The 26,128-nt window shown below is 40.9% G+C and overlaps 1 protein-coding gene across 6 annotated transcripts; it reads left to right on the plus strand.

Annotated features, from left to right (window-relative positions):
* The first annotated feature begins 613 nt into the window (after window positions 1–613).
* Window positions 614–26,085, plus strand: C16H2orf80 (chromosome 16 C2orf80 homolog). Of its 6 annotated transcripts, XM_026002261.2 has the most exons (10): window positions 620–724; window positions 968–1,084; window positions 3,249–3,379; window positions 5,074–5,155; window positions 7,278–7,360; window positions 9,295–9,382; window positions 9,933–10,004; window positions 19,278–19,365; window positions 19,667–19,779; window positions 25,615–26,085. In XM_026002261.2, the coding sequence occupies exons 3-10, from the start codon at window positions 3,339–3,341 to the stop codon at window positions 25,621–25,623; spliced, it is 576 nt and encodes a 191-aa protein (XP_025858046.1). In that variant the 5' UTR covers window positions 620–724; window positions 968–1,084; window positions 3,249–3,338; the 3' UTR covers window positions 25,624–26,085. The 6 variants fall into 6 exon arrangements, with proteins under 6 accessions (XP_072597686.1, XP_025858042.1, XP_025858046.1 ...); XM_072741585.1 differs by lacking the exon at window positions 3,249–3,379 and having other exon boundaries at window positions 614–728; XM_026002258.2 differs by lacking the exon at window positions 19,667–19,779 and having other exon boundaries at window positions 642–724.
* Window positions 26,086–26,128: the final 43 nt, after the last annotated feature.

The raw sequence follows: 26,128 nt of genomic DNA on the forward strand, positions 1-26,128 counted from the left end.
TATGAGTATGAAGACACTTAAGCAGGGGGGAAATGGTGATTTTTTTTTTTTTTTACTTTTATTTATTTATTAATGAGAGGCAGAGTCACAGGCAGAGGGAAAAGCAGGCTTCATACTGGGAGCCCGATGTGGGACTTGATCCTGGAACTCCAGGATCACGCCCTGGGCTGAAGGTAGATGCTCAAGTGCTGAGTCACTCAAGCGTCCCGGTGATGATCCCTTGTACCAGGCAGTGGTCCTTCAGGACTCCCACCACTCTGTGTCTGTAGGTGGAATCATCCAAAGTGCTTCCAGGCACACTAAGTGTGAGAGGGGCCACAGGTTCCCTGGCTTCTCCAGCAATCCCTGCTCAGTCAGATGACTCCTGAATCTGCAGCCAAGTGCTATAAAAAACCCTGGGGGAGGACTTCTTGCATCCTCTCAGCTTTCCAATTAATCATTTAGGGGGGAAACCAAAGCCTACTCAGGTAAAAAGATACGTGAACTCCAGGTCAGGATCACAACCCGGTCCTAAATATGACATTCTTTCCCCTGCAGGCTGGCAGAGGGTAGGAGGCTGGGTAAAAACAAATGATTTTCATTCAGTCACTGTTTCCTAGCAACCAAAAAAGAAGCATGTGTTTTCCTGATGTCTGTGAGCACCAGCCCAAGCCCATGATGTTCGGTGCTCCGGCACACACCTCCAGAAGCAGGGAGAGGACAAAAGCACCGGAATCGGTCACTGGTTGGTGAGAGATTGTGAAAGGGGAATTTGTTAAGGGCTGGACACCTAATAGAACACAATCTGAGAGTTTTGTATCATAGATGTAGGGGTGCAGAGAGGGGATCTGCATGGAGCGTGCAGATATTCAGGGCATGATGTTCTTACAGAGTAAAGCTGAGACTTCTGTGGGGTTCATTTCTATGAAACAGCTAATGCCTGAGACAGCTGACCTCTTTCTATTAACTCTTTTGTGTGTATTTCCAGCCAGAGTCTTGTTTTTTTGTGAAAGCTCTATAGACAGAAGAGTGGCTGAATTCAAATTGAAACTACGTAGTCTATGCAAACGGCCCCCTTTCAACCAGGCCCAGCTCCTCAAAGCATGTAAGTCACGAACTCTACAGCTAGAAGGGACACCTCGACTCATTCCACTGATTGTTTTACAGAAGAGGAGACACAAAAACACAGAGAGACAGATTCACTTATCCAAGGTGACACAGCTAACTGATAGGCTTACTGGGTCTTTGGACCTCCTGGGGTTGGGACATGCTCATACTTTTAAGATTTTAACCTTTGTATATTATGCCACATTGAATGGCGGTTGGGGAGGGCAGTCTAAGAGGAAGCTGTCACAGCATCCAAGAGACGTATATTTTATAATCTGTAAGTCTGAAAATCAAAGAGTTGGCTCAGAATTACAAACAAGAATGGGTTAAAGCCAATGCTACGTCTTTTGCTTTTAAAAAGGTATCAAAGCTAAGGGAGCCCACCCACCCCCTTGTCAAGGAATTGAGATAAAGCAAATGTTCTACCAATAAGTGCTCTTCTGACTCAGTGAAGTACAAGTGCTAGCCTTTATCAAGTTTCAAGTGCTAGGGCAAAAGGTGTTCTTGGCGACGTCAGCCAGGTTCATCATTTTTTAGATAAGACCCGAAACTGGGGTGCAGAAGAGTCAAGAGGCTTGGCCACCACCACACCAATCAGTGGTGGAGTGGACACCACATCCCGGCATCTGGCCTCCCCGGCTCAGTGCTTTTCCTTCTAGGCCACAAGGTCCCCTCTCTGGCTTGCAGTATTCTCTCCCAATTGACTCTCCCGTAGAGAACTATATTACTATCTATGGAGTTCATTCATTCCCTATGGAATGCTCCGACTTTGCCCCCCACCTTTCGTCTTCATCTTTTCCACATCTCGTCCAAGACAGAAGCAGATGCAGTGGCAGCAAGAATAGTCCAAAATAATTAAATTGGTCTGGTGAAGAATTCATTTAAATTAATGATATCCTATTTTCTCTCTGCTTCTTGTTGGTGAGCTGAATCAAATATAGACTGCAATTTTTTCCCAAAAGTTTCCAAAGTTCTATTTATTCCAACCATACTTAAAGTAATGATTTAAAAACACATGCACAATTTCAAAAGTACAGAAGTTAAGATAATGAACATCTGTGAATTTATCTTCCCAGATTCAACAAATGTTAACTTTTTAAAATATACATTTGTCTATCAGTCAGGGTTCTCCAGAGAAACCGAAAATATATGTATATATGTGTATAAATGAACAGAGAGAGATTTAAAGAATTGGCTCACGTGACTGTAGTGGCTTGGCCGGTCCAAAATCTGAAGGGGTAGTAGGCTGGCAGGCTGGAGACCCATGAGAGGGTTCTCCAGCAGAATTCCTTGGTGCTTGGGAAAAGTCGATCTTTCTTCTATTCAAGCCTTCAACTGATTGGATGAAGGCCACTCACATAACAGACAGTAATCTGCTCTACTCAAAGTTCACTGACTTAAATGCTAATCTCATCCAAAAAACACCTTCTCAGAAACACCTAGCACAATTTTTGACCAAATATTTTGGCGCAGCGGTCTAACCAAGTTGACACATAAAAATGAACCATCACAATTTGCTTTTGATCTTGTTTAAGAATAAAACATCGCAGACATAGTTGATATCCTGCTTCTACCTCTCTCTGGGCACCGCATTTCTGTGACTTCAAACCCTTTTTGACCTCCTCATCTAAACTTGAATTTCTGGCTCAGTGTGGGGGTAAGAACTGAGGCTATGGCTTCATATTTGCCATGGTGATATGTTCTTTCCAGGACCCTTGGCCATAGAAAGCCGTAATGGATTCTATAGAAAATTCCATTATGAGCCATTGTACCAAGGTGGATTCACTGAGAGTCACTATGTTGAATGTGCACAGAACCCACAGATTCAGATCACAACACTTTTGATGCTTCTTTGCAAATAATCTCATCTACTATTACCTGAGCCAGGGCTGTTTTACTTGCTAGCTTATTGCAAGGATAAGTAAGTGATGAATATTGGGAAACTTGGAAAAAATAAAAGGTTATCAGACAAACTCAAGGTACAATGAATGCACTGCCCTCCCATTCCTCATCCCCAGCCAGTTTAATTCTGACCTGGAACTTGCTGGATAAGAGGTCTAAGCTCTGCACACTCCCGGATCCCTTCCAGAGCCTAGGACTCCATGACTGGTATTTGGAGTGATAGCATCCCAATTCCAATTCTCTCTGATTTGCTGCTGTAGCCTGTAGGCTCAGAGAGGCTGGGTCTTCCCCAAGGATATCAGGTACAGTGTAAGCTACAGCTACCTGCCCAGCTGGACAAGCTTTGAATCATGGAAAGAAAGCTCCTAAAGAAGGAAATGAAAAAGCTCCTGTAAGTATGATTGAGAATAAACTTTTGTTTATTACACTAGGCTTCTGGTGGGTTGCAGGTCATAGGTGGTCTGGATATTGGCAGGTGGGGTGGGGGGGGGGGTTAAAAATCTGAGGAAGAATCTATTCCTGCAGTAAAGCAGAAAGCCAGATGAGCTAGTCTCTGCCTCCTGCCTGAGAGGCCTCACATGTGGTACAAAGGAGGATGCAGACTCTCCTGAGAGGACGTTTCTGCCAGGATCATGTGTGTCAGAGGCACCCCCATTCTAGAGCCCAACAGCTGAGCCCCCAGCCCAGATTGCCTGTACTGCTCAGGATGCACCTTTAAAAGGGCCCTGCTGGTGAAAGATATAGAAGAGATTTCTGCAATATGTACCCAAGGGTCCGGCATTTTAATTGCAGCTTCTGCCTCTATTATTGTCAGTCTTATTGACTAAATAATTCATCTCCTTTTTCTTGACATCTGAACTTAAAAAAAAAAAAAAGTCAAGTTTTCCCCTGGAAAAAAATTTTTCTCCCCCGGTAGCTTTTCTCCCCCGGTAGCTTTTCTATGACTTTATTAAGAGGTTGGTGAAAAACACAGACCACATCAAAAGGGGGGAAAAGGCCATTCTAGTTCATATACATTATAGGTATGACAATAACATCCTTTTTATCAAAGACCTTCTCACAGTCTTCATCAGATGTCCTTTCTCCCGCCTATTGTAGTAATTGTTTTTTAACAAGTCCTTAAAAAATATTGGAAGAAAATATGTATGACTTTATACATATTTACTTACATGTATGTGCTTGGAGGCCAACATAGTAAAAAAAAAATTGTTATCAGAAATGTCAATTCTCCATGTAGAACTGGAATTTCAAAACTGATTTAATTTTATATCCAAAGAATAAGATTTAGGCTACTCTAGATAGAGTACCTTGGAATTAGAGAGAAAAACTTGAGAATTTTTATTAATTTTAGCTTAATAGACTCAGAAAACTTTTGGAAACCAGACACAAACTTACCCCTCCCGGCCCCCACTGCCCTGGCAGGAACTTGCCGCAAGTGCACGGTACGGACCTTGAAAATGGAACTGACTTCATGTCCAAGTGTGGACCTACAGATGGACCCTGGGGACCCAGAACCCTTTATCCTTCCTTTCTCCTGACTTCCCCTGGGGGGTAGCCCCCTTTCTCTTCTCCCAGGGCAGCTGGGAAAGGTTCCCACAGGAATTCCTGGGTTTTATGCATAATTCCTCCTTTGCCTTCTAATAGGGAAGAAGGCCTTAGGGCAAGGGAATACATCCATACAGAACATCACAGGGCTGGAACTTTTCAACTTTGGACGTTCTGAGTTTAACGCAGGCAGCAAGGGAATCTTTGTTTTAAACAGCAGGTCTCCATCCTTTTGGTTTCGTAAGATCTCCTCTGCGTGTGGGAAGTTGTCAGGCCCCTCTCCACTTTCCCATCAATTCTGTTCCAACTACATGAGTTTTATTTTTAGATAAATGTGATTGAAGTTCACAGTGGTTAGAAGCTTTAAATCTATATCATTGCAGAATTGCTACTTAAATAAAAATGAGTATTAGTTGAGCTACCAAAGCCACCAGTGGCTTTGTCTTTTGGTGGAGGAGGGAGGGTTGGGAAGAATGTTCTTCTGCAGACAGAGCTCCCCTCTCATTCCCAATGGCTCAATGCTGCTCTCTTGCTTTTAAGGGGAGATTATATTGGCATCAGACTTCGGGAAAATGAATTTGACCCAAAAGGAAGAAGGCAACTCACCTTTCTAGATGATATGGTAAAGAAAGGCATGCCAATGCAAGTCACATTTGTGTTATTTGTGTTCAGGGGACAGAACAAGGATCTAATGTAGATCGTGAACAAGGCTAATCGTGATGCTCCCCAAATGTCCTCTTCCTCCTCTTCTCATCCTAGGTCCCTCCACATGGTCTTTTCAACTCATTACACAGAAAGCAAAAAGAATGAGAACGTAAAAGTCATGGGACTTTTGCTTTTTCTCTCCTCGAAAGACAAAAAAGCAAATGAGTGCAAGGTTAAATGTTATATACATGATGGTGAAAACTTTTTGACAAAATGAAGTATGTAGTTCTCGAATATAATAATGTTTTGTTTTTTACCATTTACATTCATGGAGAAAACCAAAGGATTGAATAATCCTAAAATCCTTCATCATTATTTATGCTGGAACTCAGATTCCTGATGTGTAATGAAACTTCCCTTCACAGAAATTAAGAAATTATGTAAAGATCTAATTCAAATAAATTAGTCAACCCTCAGCTTTTTTATGCTTACCTGTTTCCTCCTCTTGCACTAAGAAGGAAGAAAGGCTCTCTCTCTGCTCCTCCCCTTCCCTGCCCCTCCCCCCACCCTTCCCCCCACCCCACCCCTCACCCCTCTCCACTCCCTGCCTGACTTCCCTGGAGCTGAATAAGCAGTTCAGCCTTGGCGTTCTAAAAGTACTTCTCTGTGCACATGTTCAATGGAGAAAATAAATCGATTAAATAAGTGCTTCTCGAGCTTTAATGAGATCTTAATGCAAGGCCCTTTTGATTTGGGAGGTTTGGGTGGGGTTGGGAATTTGCATTTGTGATAAGCAAATGGAGATGCCAAGGCTGCTGGTCCAAGCACCAACCTTTGGATTAGGTTTCAACCACTGATCACTGTTCTTTTTTTTGTTTTTGTTTTTTGTTGTTGTTGTGTTTTCTAGTTTGGCTTAGTTGATGAAAGAAATAAGTACAGTTGACCCTCGAACAACATGAACAACATGGGTCCACTTATACACGGAATCTTTTTTTTTTTTATAAATATACTACAGTACTGTAAATATTTTTTCTCTTACGATTTTCTTAATAACATTTTCTTTTTTCTAGCTTACTTTATTATAAGAATGTAATCTATAATATATATAGTATATATATGTAATATATAAAATATGTGTTAACTGTGTATGTTATCAGCAAGTCTTCCAGTGAACAGCAGACTATTAGTAGTTAAGTTTGGGGGGAGTCAAAAGTTATAGAGGATTTGAGACTGCAGGCATTGGTGCTTCTAACCCCTGGGCGTTCAAGGGTCAACTGTACATTATTTAGACAATGTTAGAACCTTAAAACCCATCTAATACCGCCAAGACAAAAACCAACCTTCCCTTTTCCGGAGGTGGGGATAGAGAGAAGAGAAGGAATATTTTGATAGGGACAAGGTGAATATGCTTAGATATTACCAGAAAGATGATCAATAGGATAGAAGTGAATATTCGAATTGGTCCTCAACTTTTACTGTATACAAGACTCTTATCGGGTCTACCTCCAGTCCTTTGTTCATACTGGCCCTGCCACCCAGGATGTCCTTCTCCACCTAGAGAATTTCTCATCCTTCAAGCCCAAGATCCACCAGGGCCTCCTCTTGGAAGCCTCCCAAGATCTTCCTGAGAGCACATTTCTGATGTTCTGCTCACAGAATTCAAAACCGTTCTCTGTGGCCCTCTTCCCCCACCTTCTCCTTTTACTATTTTAAAACTTGGGGGTACTGAAGCTCTGAGGACATCAGTGGCTTACTCAAGGATATATTGTGAGTTGTTGGCAATATCTAGATTTGAACCTAGATTCCCTGATTCCTAGTTTCCTTCCAAGAATTTAACCTTTCTTTTCCTGTCACCATGAATCAAAAATTTAAAAATGGCCCTAGTGAGAAGTAAATGTGATCACTGAAGATCTCTAAATAAATCTCAGATCTCTGTCTAAGCTTCAGGTTACTGGACATAGTAGATGGTCCCCCCCCCCCCATTGTAGACATCATAAAATAGTAGAATAGGCTTAGCAATGCCATAGTCATTGGGCCCAGGGGGTGCTCCAGCCAATGTCTAAGCCCATCCCTTTGCTGTCTGTGCTTCCCGCTTCCAGGCACACTATGACTTGGCCATCAATGTTGCTTTGCAATGGCTGGATCACTCAGAAGACTTAACTTGGCTGGAGTGGGAGAAAGTGTGAGTTGAAATAGTTTCTTTTTTTCCTTCTTTTTTTTTTTTTAAATGTATGACTATGAGTAGTGATAGAGAAAGCTTCTCTCTGGCATCTTCCACCATGAGGCACTCTGTTCGAAAATGCTGCAGGGTGAGTATCCCTTGCCTGCTAGATACCTAAAGAGACCCCATAGTTGTCAACATATGCATGTTTACATATTTTGTATCTCTGCTGACTGATTTCTGTCAGACGATCTTTCTCACACATAATGTTATATCTTAGAAATATAACTGTGCTTTATAATGCATGTGCTGTGATTTTTAAAATGGTCAATTCTTGGGGCACCTGAGTGGCTCAGTCAGTTAAACATCTGCCGTTGGCTTAGTTCATGATCTCAGGATCTTGGGATCCAACCCTAAGTTGGGCTCCCCGCTCAGCAGGAAGTCTCCCTCTCCCTCTCCCTCTCCCTCTCCCTCTCCCTCTCCCTCTCCCTCTCCCTCTCCCTCTCCCTCTCCCTATCCCTTTTCCTCTCCCTTTCCCTCTCTCTCTGTGTTCTCTCTCTCACTCTCTCTCTCAAATAAACAAATCTTTTTTAAAAATGGTCAATTCTATGGGTAAGGGCTATGGTTGTTTTCTAAGGACTATCAAACACAATCTCTTAAGCATTTAACTAGACATATACCTGAGCTGAGAGCTATTTGAACTACAGCTGTTTGAATCCTTCAGGATTATTGGCATTTCCATGTGTGCCAGGCAGACTCACTCAGTTGGTAAGAATAAGGAACTAATGAGGCCAGGACTTAATAGCTTACTCAAGAGGCCAGTTATTTTTTCTGTTCCATTGCCTTAGAACACATACCTTGTCCCGGATAGCTATATCAATTAAGGTTTAGTTGTAATAAACAGAAAATCTAGCTTGAACAGACTTAAGTACTCCCCCTCAAAAGGGGAGGAGAGTAGGAATTTATTGACTCTATTTGAAAAGTCCAGGAGTCTTCATTAGGCATGGATTAATTTAAAACTCAAATTATGTCATCAAGATTTACTTCTGGACTCTTTCCTCTGGGTAGACATTCTTCTTCTTTCCTTCTTTCCTTCCTTCTTTTCTCTTTCTTTTTCTTTCTTTCTTTCTTTCTTTCTTTCTTTTTCCTTCCTTCCTTCCTTCCTTCCTTCCTTCCTTCCTTCCTTCCTTCCTTCTTTCTTTTTTTTCTGAGAGAGAAAAAGAGAGCCTGAGTGGTGGGGAGGAGCAGAGGGAGCGAGAGGGAGAGAATCCCAAGCAAGCTCCACACTCAACACAGAGCCCAAGGCAGGGCTCCATCTCAGGACTCGATCACAGGAGCCTGAGATCATGACCTGAGCTGAAATCGAGAGTCTGATCCTTAACAGACTAAGCCACTCAACGGTGAACCTTATTCTTCATTCAGTCCATTTTGTCACAATATTCAGTCCGCAGGAAAATAGGTTTAAGAAAAATATCACAGAATTGTGTCTCAATCATGCCTCAGCCCCTGATTTGTCCAGAGATGGAGGGTGGGGGATTGGAATACTCTGACTAGCTTAGTCCACAGTGTGTTTTCTACCCTTGGAATCTAGGGGTGTCCTTGGCTTCCTAGAAGCAGATAGGCTTACAGTGGGTGACGCAGTTACCCCAGCAAGAAGGGGAGAGTTCTGCCACAGAAGGGGAAGAGGATACAGATTGGCAAAACCATAATTGTCCACCATAGTGGCCAGTGTTTGGCAGTGGTGAAAACATGGAAGGCAAATTCATCACCATTGTTGCAAAATTGCAAATTCAAAGTGTGTACTATACTGATGGCAGATTAACCACCTCAATTTTGTAAATAAGTGCATAACACATGGCCATTGGAGATTAATTATGGATTATTATTATAAGCTTACTAGGTGTCAAAAAGAAAAAATAAGCCTTCTATTGTTATTTATTCATTATCTCCCTTAGGAAAATGCCATTTCATGACAGACCTGTATATCCAAACCGGAAAGAAAGAGAAGCAATGATTTTATCATCTTATGCTGGAATCTTAATGGTAAGGAAAAAGAACACTATTTGCATATATGGAGATTTCACATTTATTATGTGCATTTTGATATTAATGCATATTTATTTTATTTTTCAACTGATCTTTCTAAATGCTTAGGATTTACTAATATTAAATGTTTCAGTTTTAAAGATATTGAAAAGTCCTTGAGGGATGCCTGGGTGGCTCAGCAGTTGAGCATCTGCCTTTAGCCCAGGGCGTGATCCTGGAGTCCCAGGATCAAGTCCTGCATTGAGTTCCCCACATGGAGTCTGCTTCCCCCTCTGCCTGTGTCTACCTCTTTCTGTGTCTCTCATAAATAAATAAATAAAATCTTAAAAAAAAAAAAAAGAGGCAAAAACAAACACACAAGAATGAAAGACATACATAATAATACTGAGATTCTGATTTATCCATTTATTCAGAAGTTATTTGTTTAGTGCCCATGGTATCCAAGCATGATACTAGACACACCAGAGCTATGATTTCTTTGCTTTGTAATATAAGAAAAGCCATGATATGATAATGCATTTGTTGGTGCTGTTGTTTTTTTTAACAGAACAGTATCCCAATTGAGGAAGTCTTTAAAATATACGGAGCTGATTCTTCTACCAATTCTGGGGCTACTAAGGTAGGAGTGATCTGAAACTATCTAATAAAAGAGATTTTTAGAGAGAATTTATTTTATATATTTATAATGTGTTTTTAATATTTTCAACTGCATGAAACAACAGGTTTTTTTTTTTTCATCAAAATGTACAAAACCAGATGTAGCTATATCTTAGTTGGATAATAAATCTTTGTAAAATGATTTGCTTATGTGAGGGCTGTTCGTAATCACAAACGTATTTTGCACAAGGCTGAGTAGAGGCAGCAAATAGGGCACCAGGCTTAGAGTCTAGATTCTGCCTCTGTTTCTGGTGAGCAGAATTTCTCACTTCCACATTTTGTAATATAGGTTTGGCAAGTCCAAGTGCTCCTCTTGCACGATGTACCAGGACATTTAGAACTAGGACAAGCTCTGCAAGGTTCTATCTCCTGATAAATTCTGTAGTTTGCTGCCACCACTCTTCTCCTTCCCATGAGAGTCCTTTACATTACAACAGTAGAAGCAACAACTATCAGAAGTCCAGTGACATCACTTCTGACACCACTTCTACGGAGCCCTAGATCCCTTTCCTTCTTTGAGTTTTCGTATACTGATCTAAAAAAATTTTTTAATATTCTGAATTAACCTTATAGCCAGTTCAGTTTTTGCTACTTACAGACATACGAACATTTAGTAAACATTAAATATAAGATAGTATTTAGAGGTGAACTAGTGATCTATTTGACTTTAGATACCTCTAGAAAAGGGAAAAGGGGATAGAGCTGGAGGGGTGTGCAGTGGGAGGGAGGCAGAGAGGAAACAGAGAGTCCATACCCTAATAACCCAACCTTCTGCTCACACTGTCACTTTTGATTCCCACCACAACTTGGCAGGAAGGCCAGGGCAGAGGCAGGGCTATGGCCACAGAAATGCCTGCCTCTCTTGTTCTTTTACCTGTAGACCATACAGCAAACAGTGGGGTCTCATAAAATCAAGAGCCTACCAGGTCCAGCTGAAGAGTCAAGCATTTACTAAAAAGTGTTGAAACTTTGAATCCGAGTGCCTCGTCACTTTTAATCCATATGTAAGCTGGCTCTAGTCCTGAAACTCAAAGCCCCTTGGTCACAGAGGACATCAGCACCTTTCTTCTGATCACCCTAGTTTAAACCTCATTCATTCATTCATTCATTCATTCAATATAGTTATAGGTGCAAAGGATTTGATGGTGAACAAGTCAGACAAGATTACTTTTCTCGTAGGTCTTGTATCTTATGTTGGAGCTGACATTCTACCTTGGTTGACATATAAGCTACCCCAGGTCCAGTACTCCTCAGAGACCAAGCTATTCTGTGCTTTTAAAGATATCCCAGCTCTTTTGGTTCCTTAAAGAGCCAAGCAAACCATAGTGCTTCATTTCTGCTGTTTTTTTCTGCAGTTTTCCCCCTTCCAGGCTGCCCTCTGGAAGGCTGCCCCTTTCCCCAACCCTCCTAACATATACACATAACTATCCAGCCCAGCCCCCTAGGGCTCAGCCATTGTATTTTTCCACATCTTCTGGTGCCTGGGGATGGCTAGGGCAGGCATCATGCACTGACTGGTTGACCTTGACTCACATGGTCAAAGGGCAAAAATGGAAAATCACATCCTGGAGGGGATGGCCCTATGAACCCTTCCAGTCTTGGTTCGGTTATCAAATCAATCAAGTTTGCAAACACAGGTGTCCAAGTAACTCTGGCCTTTGTAAGCAACTAGCTAGCTTCATTTTAAAGGGCTGGAATAGGAAGCCATGCTATTTAGAGGTGGGCAGGCCAATTGCTGCCTATCCATCCTTTCACTTATTCAGTAAATAGATTTTATTCAGCACATTCCCTGTTTGGTTATGCACAGTCTTGTTCTCACAGTCAGTGACTCAAACTAAAAAGCCCAGATGTGTACATAGAATACATAATGACCAGCTCAAAAGGGCCATAGAAAATACTAACATGGAGGGGGTATTCCTTCAAACACCTGCATTTGTATATTGTTATAGGATATGACTCTCAGCTCATTTATAGGTTTGTAACTGGAAGGCAGCTTGGGTAGGGGTTCAGTATGAGGATTCTGAAGCCAGATTGCCTGGGTTAGTGCCAATTGCAAGCAGAAGAATCCTTCTAAGTTCCATCACCCTCGATTTCATCATAAAAATTGGAACCAGGGATCCCTGGGTGGCGCAGCGGTTTGGTGCCTGCCTTTGGCCCAGGGTGCGATCCTGGAGACCCGGGATCGAATGCCACATCAGGTTCCCGGTGCATGGAGCCTGCTTCTCCCTCTGCCTGTGTCTCTGCCTCTCTCTCTCTCTGTGTGTGACTATCATAAATTAAAAAAAAAAAAAAATTGGAACCAGAGGATCCCTGGGTGGCCCAGTGGTTTGGCGCCTGCCTTCGTTGGCCCAGGGTGTGATCCTGGAGTCCCGGGATTGGGTCCTGCATTGGGCTCCTTGCATGGGGCCTGCTTCTCCCTCTGCCTGTGTCTCTGCCTCTCTCTGTGTGTGTGCCTCTCATGAATAAATAAATAAAATCTTAAAAAAAAATTGGAACCAGAAAAAGGGACTGCTGTGGGAAATGACATGAATTAGTACCAGTAGAGCCCTTAGTGGTTGGCACATGGTAACCTCAACACAATAACTATAGTTAAGGTTCTGGTACTTGGGATTTGGGTATATGATCTATTCTATATTTCTATAAATCAAGGTTTTTCAACACTTCATTTCCGATAATTCTTTGTTGTTTGTGTAGGGGTGGAGCTGGGGGGCTGTCCTGTCTATTGTGGGATATTTAGCAGCATTGCTGGCCCTTTAGATGCCAATAGCTTCCCCCCAATGTGACAACCAAAAATGTCTCTCCACTTTGCCAAATGCCCCTTAAGAAGCAAAATCACAGCTGGTTGAGAACCACTGCTCTACATAATTAAATAGTTCATCAAGCATCATATATATTATCAACATAATATAAACTTTGCCTATTTTAGACACCAAATGATCACATAGAGTATGATACCATTCGAGCTACAAATACGAGAATGCAAGGCTCATCTACCTTTGTGGACCTCACAGGCTCCCCTCTACCTCAAGAATACCAGCCCAGGCCTCTCTATTGTGGCTATATATCAGCTCAACTCTGGGACCTCCTTCACATCTTAAATCAGAAATTGATAGAACCTCTCAATGGAAATGTAGCATTTCGAATATTAAATTGTAAGAGCTATTTTAAAACAGCCTTTCGAGGTTTAACATAATTTCAAAAAATTGTTTTAACTGGGAGATGGGGTTGTTCAAAAGAAGTTATTGACAAAGATTCTTCTCTAATTGCTGCATGTATATGAATAAACTTTGATTCCTTTGGATAAAATGTCTCCTAAGCAACAGCTAAGATCCTGTCCAGGCAAGAGCATAAAGCCCTGTAGAATACTAATCAGATTATGTAGAAGTTCTCACCACTAAAATTGGCTGCACAATTTTATATGGGCTGTGCTTTGGCTTAATGGCTTTCTTCAGGAGTATTTGCTGCCACCTGGTGACTGAAAGGCATCATGGGCTCAGTGTTGTTCACCAAGTCTGTTATCCTCAAGTTCTACTGCTGATAGGGAGCTCTTATTTGATGACAGGGAGCCATTTTTCTGCTGAGGATGTTGGACCTATAGGGAAAAACAATCAACTAAGGGTCTCACACAAATGACTAACAACCAGCCTGCTCAATTTTAAATATAAAATAGCCTGCTCAATTTTAAACTGAAGAAAAAGAAGCATAAATCTGCTTTCAACAAAGCAAGCAGGCAATAAAAATATTCTTCAGTTCCATTTGTCAGAGAAAGAAGAAGGAAAGACAAACAAAGAGAAGAGAAAGACAAGGAGAGGTGACTAGAGAACACCAGAACCTCTACTTACCCTCTCTCTTCCTGCAGCCACACCCCAAAGTCTGACCAACCATTATTTAACTCCACCTCACGCCCAAAGCACGCTCTTCAGGGGCAAACAGACTGGTGTCCAGTTCCAGCTCTGCCACTTGCTAGCTGTGTGGCGTTGGAGAAGTTATTTAACTTCCCTGATTCCCTATTTCCCCACATGTAAATATGCATGATTACACTTACCAAAGTATGCTAGGTCCTTCTGAGCATTTCAGGGAGGCCATACACATCAGGTGCATGATGCTGGTATGGGGTGGGGGACCTTCAACATTAGTGTTATTATTTCCAAACCCGCCCACACTCCTGCCTCTCATCCACAGAAGTCCACTGACAGCAGCCTGGCCTCCCTGCAGCAGGCTCGTCTTCCCCTCACATCCTTCTGCAGCCCTAGCCTCCAGGCACTTACCACAATAATCTGCCGGGTGTTTTCTCTTCTTGAAAGATGCTGACCCAGAAATGAAAAAGCATTTTCGTGATAAGAAGAAGGATCCATTGGGTTTACACAAAAGTTCGATATTGGCAGATCTTTATGATGAGAGGTGGAAAACCATGCTTTCAATATCCATTATGTCCAAATGAATACTTACAATATAAGTTTAAAAGCCAATCAAACAACAAATCCACCAAGTGGATGAAATGGAACGGTATCAAGAGTTTGGGAGCTCCCCTTGCATCCTCTCCAGGCCCTACCCTTCGTGTTACTCTGTTTCCACTATATAGAATCAAGTGTTTACCATTTTCTTGTCTTTCTTTCTAATTTTACCACATATGCATGTCTCATCAACATACTGTTTAGTTTTGCATGTTCTTTGAACTTGATAGAAGTAATATAAAAAGCAGTCTTTACAAGTGAAGCAGATGTTTTATTCTATGGCTTTCTTTTTTCATTCAACATTATGTTGCAGAAATTCATCTCTGATATTACACACTGTTTACTGCCCATAATATTCCGCTGTAGGAGTAGCCACAATTTATTTACATATTCTTCTATTTTAGACATTTGGATGATTTCTCTTACATCTCTCTTTGTGTACAGTAACAGGATTTCTGTATGGCCTATGTCTAGGTGTGACCCCGTCACCTCATCGGTATGTGCATCTCCAGCTCTCCATAAAGCCAAACTGTTTTATGAGATGGTCGTACCAATGTACACTTCTACCTGCAGTGAGGTTATCTGGTTGCCACCAAAACTTGCTATTTTCAGGCTTTTTAAGTTTGTCAGTCTGTTAAGTGGCTGTTAAGTGGTTTAAATTCATATTCCTCTGATTACCAATGAATAACTATTTCTATGTTCTTCTTCTGTGAAGTGCCTGCTAAAAATCTTCTGTCCATTTTTTTTTTTTTTTGGTTGGGTCATTTTTCTTTCTTTCTTTTAATTTACACAGAGCCTCAATTTTTAGAAATATAATCAGTCAAGTCCTAGATTTTCCAGTACTCTTCCTATTTGAAATTTGCCCTTTCTCTTCACAAACATTAAAACATTTAGAAAATATGATGTTGCATGATCCCAACCACATTTGAAAAGCATCTTGGACAGTACAACTGTCTTTCCAGACGATGTGCCCTAATTTTACTTTGGAGAAATATGATTGTCGTGAGCATACGTTCAATTGTTTTGACATTTAGAATCAGAAATTCTGCACCTTCTGTCTCAGTGAAACCAAATGACATTTTAGTAAATTAGTCCTCAAGGCTGAAAGGCAGATGAAGATTACTGTCTATACTCTGCATCCCTTGGGGCGCCTGGGTGGCTCAGTTGGTTAGGTGTCTGCTTTAGGTTCAGGTCATGATCCCAGGTCCTGGGATTGAGCCTTGCATCTGGCTGACTGCTCAGCAGAGAACCTGATTCTCCCTCTCCCTCTGCTACCCACCCCGCTCATACTCATTCGCTCTCTCTGTCTCAAATTTTAAAAAATCTATACTCTTCATCCCTTGATGTATCCAGGGCCTTTCTTGTGCACATTCCTATATGACAAACCTCCATCTTCTTCTCTCTCTCTTCCCACTTCGAGTTAGAGGAAATTTTTGTTAAATGTGCTTTGGACACAATTTGGCACCTCAAAAGAATATGAATCAAGAAATAATTGTAATAATACTTCTATACTGATACAACGATGACCTTAGTAAACAGCTTTAAAGTAAAAAAAAAAAAAAAAAAGATTGTAGGATCAACTCTAGGTTTAGGACTTGAATTTCATCCTACTTTGAAAATAATTTCTCATATGAACTACACAGGAAGCTGTAGGAACTGCTTGCATGAGCCATCAGATTATCGGGACTTATAAATATCTGAGTTGGAAGTGACTTTTAAAATTATTAGGTTCTATCTTCCCCAGTGGATAAGGAACTAGAGCATGAAAAGCATCAGTCTTGAATCTTCAAATGCATGGAGAACGACGTGTAAGCCAGTTCTCTTTTTCTTGGACTTCGTATACATTATTCTGAAGGGCTGCTCCCATAGCCATAATTGCCCCCAAACTAATACAAAGCCTCCTTTCCTCAAATTCTGCATATTAGGGCCATGTTTCTGAATAGATTATCTACTTCTTGAAGTGGGAGACCATCCTTTATGCTTATGTTAATTTCTTTACAATGTAGATAGGAAATAAACTCTATATACATATATTTTTAAGATTTTATTTATTCATGAAAGACACAAAAAGATGTAGAGACATAGGCAGAGGGAGAAGCAGGCTCCCTGCAGGGAACCTGATGCAGGACTTGATCCCAGGACCTCAGGATCATGACCTGATCCAAAGGCAGACGCTCAACCACTGAACCACCCAGGCGCTTCCCTCTATAAATACTTTTGGCATTTAAATAGAAAGCTGAGATCAAATTTAGAAGGGCACCCACCCAGATAGCTATAAACTACTCGGTCAACAAAGAGAACATAACCTCATTTATTGTTTAACTCATGTTTTCTGTAAAATACAACCAAAAACCTATAGTAATCATGAAAACACATCTACTTCTCACGTGAAGGAGCCAGAGGTGGGCAGACCAGGGCCAGTAGCACAGTTCTGCAGGGTTGTCAGGGACACAGGCTTTTCCTGGCTCTCTGGTCAGTCATTCTTCTTGAAAATTGCAAAATAATACATAACTATAGTATCTTTCTTTAAAACAAAAACATCCCACCTATATATAAACCACACAATTATCTTAAACTCAAATTGTGGAAATACAGATTTCTATTTATTTTGAAGGAATACCAATTATGCGGGAACTTGATCATTATCAATTTGGATGATAGGGTGGAAAATTTTCTACCCACCTCGTAATCTAAAAATTGGTATTTTATTATTTAAAAATGAATATCGTTCTTGTCTTTTGGTATACATCATGTAAGGGTGTCCTATTGATGAAACAGCATATTTGTTGAAATGTATACATAAAGAGAATTGTATAACCATATCTTGCTCCTTAGAAATAAGTTCTATAAATATAAAGCCTGAACCTCAGTGAGAAAGCAGAAAATTATTGATCTTGCAGAGGGATATTAATTATTTCAGGCCTCCTGGCTCTAATGAGTTGTTTTTTAATTAATTCTTTGATTAGCTGTTTCCAGGCAGGATCTTGTAAAGAAAATGGTGGCCAAGTTGTTGCCATGGGTTATGCTACACAATAGAGAGATGAGTCAGGGAGGGAGATGGTGATGACAAATATAAATAATAATAATTATTATTATCATTAATTTAAAAGTCAATATATTGTACTATGTGCCAAGCACTATTCTAAGCACTTTACATATACTAAATTTTTATTTCCTACCACAACCCTATAAGGTCATTGCCATTATTATTATTATCATATGAAGAAACAGGCACAGAGGAATTAGGTGACATGCCCAAGGTCACACACCTTGTGCACTTTCATACAGCCTGTTTGACTGAAGTCCATGCTTTTAACCACTATTGCTAGACTAGAATGGTAGTTGTTCTACTGGTCAATGATACTTGAGGGTGTACTACGTGCTAGGCACTCCCTAGGGAACTGGAGAGAAAAAGTCAAATTAGCTAACTGGGCTCCCTGCTTCCACAATCCAACCCATTCTCCACACAGCAGCCAGAGTCATCTTATTTATTTTTATTTTTATTTATTTTTTTTATTTTTTTAAAACCTATATCAGACCTTGTCACACTACAGCTTAAAAATATTTCAATGGCTTACCATGGCCAACAAGGACCCAGATGATCTGGCTCCTGCCTCCTTCCTCAGCCCCATCTATAATTTCCCCTTTCTCGCTATACTGTAGCCACACTGGCTTCCTTTCTGTGTCTGGAAATGCAGGTTATTCTAAGAATACTTTCTTGTTCCTTTTGCCTGGAGCACTCCTCTCCTGTTCTTCCCCTAGCTGGTGGTCGATCATTCTGGAAATCTCAGCTGAAGCACTGCTTCTTTCTAGAGGCTTTCTCTGACCATCTGTCTGAAGTGGTGGCTGTCCAGTCACTTGCTAGCACATCATCTTGTTTTATATATTAAACTTATCACAACATATGATTACCCTGGATGTTTAATCGTCTATCGTTTGCACCTACCTCCTCAGCTCCAGAAGGGCAGGAGCCTTGTCTTTCTTAGTAACCATAGCTCCTGACACAGGGCCTGGCCCATAGTAGGTGCTCACTGAAAACTTGTCAAAGGAAGGAATGAATGAAGAGACAGTTCTAACCTTGTAGAAGTTTCCAGTGTATTGCAGCAGACAGTGGGTTATAACTAACTACCCCACACTGGGATTGTCCTACATGAGCACATGCTTTGAGCTCCCAGACAAGTAGAGTCAGCAGTTCTGCCTTGAGATAAGGTGGGGTGCAGGGTGCCAGCATAGGAGAGTGGGGGTGGGGAAGCAAGGAGCAAGTATCTCAGAAAAGGTGATATGTGAGCTACATCTCTAAGGGAAAGTAGGAGTCTCTAGGCAGAAAAGGCGCAAATGGTTATCCCAGGTCAAAGGCAACAATGTGAAGAGCATCAGTGTGTGAAAGGGCATCCTGGGCAAAGGCGACCGGGAGTGGGAGCAAAGGGCAGTATATGAACAGGTGTGCCATGCGAAACAGGAGTCACCCACGGATGGTTGGTGCTGTCCGAGGGAGGACCATGGGCTGGTTCAAGAGACCAGGTGCTATAACTAGCAGGTGCTAACAGCACAAAGTGTGCGCAGCTTTTAAAAACAGGACTGCTGGGACGCCTGGGTGGCTCTGTGGTTGAGCATCTGCCTTTGGCTCAGGGAGTGATCTTGGGGTCCTCGGATCGAGTCCAGCATCAGCTCCCTGCGGGGAGCCTACTTCTCCCTCTGCCTATGTCTCTGTGTTTCTCATGAATAAATAAATACAATATTTTTTTAATTATAAAATAAAAATAGGACTGTTTTCCTTTCAGGTTCCCCGAGCCTCACCTTTCCGCCTCTCCTTGCATCCCTTCGCCATGTTAACAGCACCCAAAGCAGCAGAATACGCCCGCAAACAGAGTAAGCCTCTTTACTTGCACCTGCTTATGGAAATTTAAGTAAAACTAAGAAATAAACCCACAAAGCAAAACCAAAGTCATTATGGTAATAAGACTTCTCTGTCCAGTTGAATAAAGAAAAAACAAGTCAGAGGGATCCATGACTTAATTTCCCTTCATTATAGAAATCAGGAAAGTCTTATTTCTCAGATTCTTTAGTGATGGGAGCAAAGCACTCTAGAAAGGAAGAATCTAAAACTGTGGGTGGACTCACTTATTTTAAAATTTTTTATGTGGATTCGGTTAACCACATGTGTCTCTAGGTGTCAAGTTAAGAAGGGGAGTGACAAATAAAACTGCCACCAGCAGCGAAGCAAATGCCACAGCGTGGAAATCATCAAAAAATGTATCTTTGGACACCCAGCCAAAGAACAAAGTAGGTCTAAAAATGTAAATTGGACCAAACTCATAACAAGTTTTGGTGCGTACTTTACTTATATTGTAAAAGTCTAGCCTTCGGAGTTAGATGCTGTGGGTCTGAGTCTAAATAAAGCCACCACTTACTAGCTGTGTGACTTCGGGGAGGCTACATAACCTCTCTATGCCTTAGTTTCCTCCTCTACAAGGTAGGAAAAATAAGGGTATCGACTCTCCAGGTTGTTGGGATAAATAACTTGGATTATGCATTTTAAGTGATTAGATTAGTGCATGGTACAGAGTAAACCCCAAACAAATACTAACCATTATTATCTTTCAGCACTTGAGAAATATTATTCACAAGTTAATCAGCTATTATTCTTTGATTCAAGTAAGTGTGTCGAGGAGATTTATATTAATGTCTCTGTCCTAAAGGTTTCTCTTCTTGGTCCCTCTCTCAGTAATGAGATTTTGTCTTTGCCTGCTTTGCATTTCTGCTGCTCCTGCCCTGCCCATCTGGTTCCTGGGACATTTATGCTGCAGAATTCGGAGAAAGGTCAGAGATGCACAGGGCTGGAGAAAGGCAGGAGACCTCTTTGCCCTTCCAGTCCTGGGCTCTCTAATGTGCAAAGTGAAAAGGAAATTTTAAAAACATCAGAAGACCAAGTTACTCAACATAATAAAAGCTAAGAGGGCAGAGAATCAGAAAAGTGGTACAGCTGGCTGTCTGGGATATTTTAGGACTTTGCTGAACAAGAGGGTGTGGGCCAGCTACAGGTTTGTAAGGTAGGAAAGGGAAAAGGGAATCTTGAAACTTGGTCCACTGGGTTATCAATTGGGCTTGCTCCAAGAAACACGAGTGAAAATTAAAATGTTTATTATGTAGTTTGGTTGCTGTACTGGGCATTGTTTTAATGTGAATCTCTGAATAGACTGGACCACGGAGGGCCCAGGATGCACTCAGGTTTTAGAGGCAAGCTATCGACCAGTGAGAAATGTAACCTTATCATAGCAAATGCTTTAGGAACTGCTTGAATTCTTTGGTCACATCAGGGTATTAATAAGTATTATTCTAGTAACATGACAACCTCACTTTTGGGAAATCTTGACTATCCTGAGTTTTCTTTTAAAAATATTTGCTATAATGATATTTGAAGGCATAGCCTTTCTAGAATCATACCTGTGTTACTGAAGAACTGTTTGAAGTAAGATGAAGTGTTGTTGTTGTTTTAATACGATTTTGGAGGTAGCAAGTTTTAGAAAGTAAAACAGGGATCCCTGGGTGGCGCAGCGGTTTGGCGCCTGCCTTTGGCCCAGGGCGCGATCCTGGAGACCCGGGATGGAATCCCACGTCGGGCTCCTGGTGCATGGAGCCTGCTTCTTCCTCCGCCTGTGTCTCTGCCTCTCTCTCTCTGTGACTATCATAAAAAAAAAAAAAAGTAAAACAAAACAACAGGGGGAAAAAGGAACTCCAGAAATAACACACAGGCAAACACACACACACACACACACTGATACGGAGACTTGAAACTTAATTATGAAGAAACCAGATCTCTGAAACAGGAGTTCTTAGACCCCCTGAGACTCCTATGTATCCTATGTGCTAAAAATCTCTCCCTCAAGATGACTTATTGATACGGTGTTTTGAAAATAATTTCATTTCCTGTATATTTTCTTCCATAACCATTGAAGATTGTTGGCTTCTTGATGGCAGCAGACCTTTTATTTCCTATTTCCCACATGTATATAAAGTGCTTTGTAAGCAGGACTATTCAGTAATTATCGTTGATTAGTGAATTGACAATAACTACGTACTCCTGAGTGCTCTCAAACCACTATGCTCTGTCTTTACTGACAGTGGTTCATATCTAGGGACCAGCCATTTCTACAGGCTAACTAATGCCTTAAACCCAGGAGTGTCCAAAGAATAAATGCCCATTTTGCAGTAGGACTGGATCTTGAGATGAATCCTTTCCATATCATCCTCTTCTTGAAAATCAAACAGCGGAAAACACATCCATGATCTTTGTTCATTCTTTTTCATCTGTGTACTTTGGGCATCTTTTCCAACTTCTGAGTAGTGTACCTTTAAAATTAGCTTAAACTTTGTGATAGTAATACATGATTATAGTAAAAATTTCAAACTATACAGAAAATACAAACGGAAAAACAAAAGAATTCCCCCTTCCCCATACCCCTGTCCCACTCCTCAGAAATAACCATTGTTACTATTTCTTGTAATATTTAAATATTTGTTGTACATATCAATGCATATACGTGTGTCTGACTGGTTAGAAATTAATGAAAGAAATATTTTTATTAAACATATGGAAAGGGGTGCCTGGGTGGCCCAGTCAGTTAAACATCCACCTCTTGCTTTCGCCTCAGGTCATGATCTCATAGGTTAGGAGATGGAGCTCCATGCTCAGCACGGAGTCTGCTTGAAGATTCCCTCCCTCTGGCCTCCCCTCACTTGCACACACTCGCTTGCTCTCTCTCTCTAAAATAAATAAACAAATCCTGTTAGAAATATGTGGAAAACATATTTTCACAGTTTATTACTTGAAGTGTTTCATTTTATATATTTCAGCTTCTTAGTCTTTTCTTTATCCATATGTTTTATGGATATTATATCATGTCTTTTAGCTGGTGAACAACTTTTTCTACCTCAAGATAAAACAATGCCTCATTCAGAATTTTCTATTTATTTCTAGCCACAGAATTGCTTCATAAAGTAAAAGAAAGGGAGAAATTTTTTAAACAATCCAGGTATTCTGAATAATCATTCTAAAGATTTCTTTTATACTGTATTGATATTAGTAACCCACTTATTAGTCTAAATGAATATGAGCAACACCATATCCTAGGAAAGTGGCGATATTGAGCACATTACCAGGAAATGGATTTGGAATGGAAAGGATGTAACCAAAGAGCGAGAAAACAGATAACCATGGTGATTAAGAGTGTGGACTCTGGAGTCACACAGCCCAGAGTCGACTCTTGGTTCTCTCATTTAATAACTGGCATGATTCGTTAAGTGAATCTCTCTGTGCTTCCATGTCTCATCTCTAAAGAAAGGATTATAACAGAACCTATCTCAGAAGATTGTTACAAGGGCTAAATGAGTTAACATATGTGGAACAGCCAAGACCATGGCTAGCAATAATACAAATGCTCTTGTTCCTACCGCTCCTGACAGTCATAACACTGTGGATCAGAACAAGACACAGAGAGGGGGCACTTTGAGGGATTCTGGTTTCCAGTTCCATGAGCAAGGAATTTACAAACTGCTACTCATCCTAACAAGTAAAAAGCTGAACTGGCTAAGAAATCAACAATTCCTCTTGGATCTGTAGGACAGAGAAGGTCAGAGGGCAAACTAATCTCTGCCCCCAAGGTTGGAGAGACCACGGGCGAATATAGGGAGTTAGGGCTTACCAGAGCAAAGGCTCACAAGTGGAAGCTGCCGCAGATACAGTGCTGGAGTAGGAAACCTTTACGGCAACTGGCAAATCACAGGAACCTCAGGGCAGACAACTCAGAGAGTTAAAAACCCCAGGGGTACCCAGTCATAGCAGGGTACCTACAATTTTGTGAGATTTACCTGCAGGAGCTCTGCTGGGTTCTCAAAGCAAATATTGGGGAACAGCGGTGGTAGGAGTGGGGAGTGGGGGAGAATCATTCTTAAATACAAGAGAGCAACTAGTTAACTACAACCTAACCTGTTGATGTTTTATCAGAGCCTGACTGACCTAGAAGAAGGGAAATACCCACTCCAGTCAGCTCTCATCCTGTCCCAGCTGGAGGAGAGGAAACTGAGAAACAACTTATGAGGTTCAAAGTCCAGAGGCACAGGTTCACCAAAGACAGATCTAATCCTAGGACTCTAGAAATCCTCCCTTCCTCCCACAACCCCCTCAACCACATCACTAAAGACCTATTTAGGGCGTTCCTTTTACCCAGAACCTCATGCCTCGCTATCAACAAAGAACTACAAGGTATACTAAAATGCATAACACATAATTTAAAGAGACAGAGCAAGCATTACATTGGGTATGGTAGGAATGTTGGCACTCTCAGACCAGGAATTTGAAACAAATATGATTTCATATGCTAAGAGCTCTAATGGATAAAGTAGACAGCATGCAGGAGCAGATGGGCAAATGTAAGCAGAGAGAAAGAAATCCAAACTGTTAACTACAGAATCCAGGTGGTGGGCATATTGTATCTTCATTGTTTAAATATTTCAACTTTTCTGTATGAAAAATGTCATCATGAAATTATGAAGAAGAAAAGAAAAATTGTCAGAGTGAATAAAAAAGACAAGACCTGATTATATGCTATCTACAAGACACTCACTTCAAATATAAAGACATATATAGGGGATCCCTGGGTGGCGCAGCGGTTTGGCGCCTGCCTTTGGCCCAGGGCGCGATCCTGGAGACCCGGGATTGAATCCCACGTCAGGCTCCCGGTGCATGGAGCCTGCTTCTCCCTCTGCCTGTGTCTCTGCCCCTCTCTCTCTCTCTCTGTGTGACTATCATAAATAAATAAAAATTTTAAAAAAATTCTTAAAAAAAAAGACATATATAGATTAAAGGTAAATGGACAAAATAAATCATGCCAGCACTAATCAACAGCAAGAAAAAGCTATACTAATTTCTGACAGAGCTGACTTCAAAGTAAGGAAAATTATCAGGCATATAGAAAGGCATTACGTAATGATAAAGGGGTCAATTCTCTGAAAAGATATACAATCTTTAACACGTGTGCTCCGGACAACAGTGCATCAAACTACATGAGGTAAGAATGGATAGAGCCTCAAAGAGAAATCACTAGCTCCACTATCATAGCTGGAGACGTCAACACCGCTCCATCAGCAATGGAGGGAGGGCAACTCAAGTTTAAATTCAAAGCAATATATAACATTTTAAAATAATACGATATAAGCCCAATACACAACTGCCCAGGGGCAAAAGGAAATTATTTGCTTTGGGTAAGGTTAGTTAAAAGAAGTGTAGCTTTTATTATTTATGTTTCTATTTGGAAATAATTTTGAGCTTAGGAGAACATTGTAAGAATAGCACAAAGAGCCCTCATATACCTTTTACTCAGACTCACCAAATGCTAGCATTTTGCTCTATTAGCATCAGTATTCTTCCTGCTTCCATCTCTCTTTTTGTTCTCTCTTTCTCCCTGTAAATAGATACAAATTTTTTTCTGACCCATCTGAGTGATAACCACCGTATTGCTATACCCCTATATACTTCAGTGTGTTTCCTGAGAGTAAAGTCATTCCTCCAATAACCTGAGTATAATGATCAACTTCATAAAATCTAATATTGATACTTTTACCTGATGTACCATCTATATACCAATTTTGACAATTGACCCAAAAATGTCCTTTTCTAAACATTTTTTTTTCTTTCTGTACAGGATTCAGTGTGGGATCATATACTGTATTTAGTTGAGAAATATAACCATTTCCAAACCTCTCAGAACAATTCCGTGGAAGTTCCTTTGTACCTACATGTATTTTATTTTATTTTATTTTTTAAAGGTTTTATTTATTTATTCATAAGAGACAGAGAGAGAGGCACAGAGACACAGGCAGAGGGAGAAGCAGGCCCCATGCAGGGAGCCTGACGTGGTACTAGATCCTGGGTCTCTAGGATCAGGCCCTGGGCTGATTTAGTGCCGAAGGCGGCACTAAACCGCAGAGCCACCGGGGCTGCCCCCCCACATGTATTTTAATCCATCTTTGTCAGTAACTTAGTATTTGATATTTGACCTTAACTTCCTGTAGATTGAAGCTAATGTCTGTGCACCAAAATCTTTTTTTTAAATCTTGCAGGTCACTTAGAGACTTGGAATTGCACCTGGAAGTTCATAATAAAGTCTCTGGGAGAGGAAAAGAAACATCATCCTAACACTGCAATTCTTGCCAGCACGTTTTTCTTTATAGTTAGCTTTTGGTGCAAATTTTATTGAAGTGTTACTGTGGATGTTGGGCTTTCTCCTCTTAGAATCTTATTGTATGGCTATATTGTGGTTTTTTAAAAAGCGTATATCTTATGCTACTTCCTTGTAACTGGAATACCGCAGGTTGGAGAATTTTGAGAATATGTAGTATTTCTATGTCAGAGCAGACTGGCTTTGCAGCACATTTCACAAATGTTTAGCACTGAATATTGCAGAGTGGAGGAGTAGGAGGCAGTTTCCCCAAGTTTCGATCTGAAATAAAATGAACCTGTCATTCATTGTCCTTACAAGGTTCTCACGTGAAAACATTTAAAATCATTTCAATAAAGCATTAAAGGAAAAATGAGTGTGGGTTTTCTTTCAGTAAATATCATAACTACTAGGAA

The sequence above is a fragment of the Vulpes vulpes genome, chromosome 16 (genome assembly GCF_048418805.1).
Source record: "Vulpes vulpes isolate BD-2025 chromosome 16, VulVul3, whole genome shotgun sequence".
Classification (NCBI taxonomy): Eukaryota; Metazoa; Chordata; class Mammalia; order Carnivora; family Canidae; genus Vulpes; species Vulpes vulpes.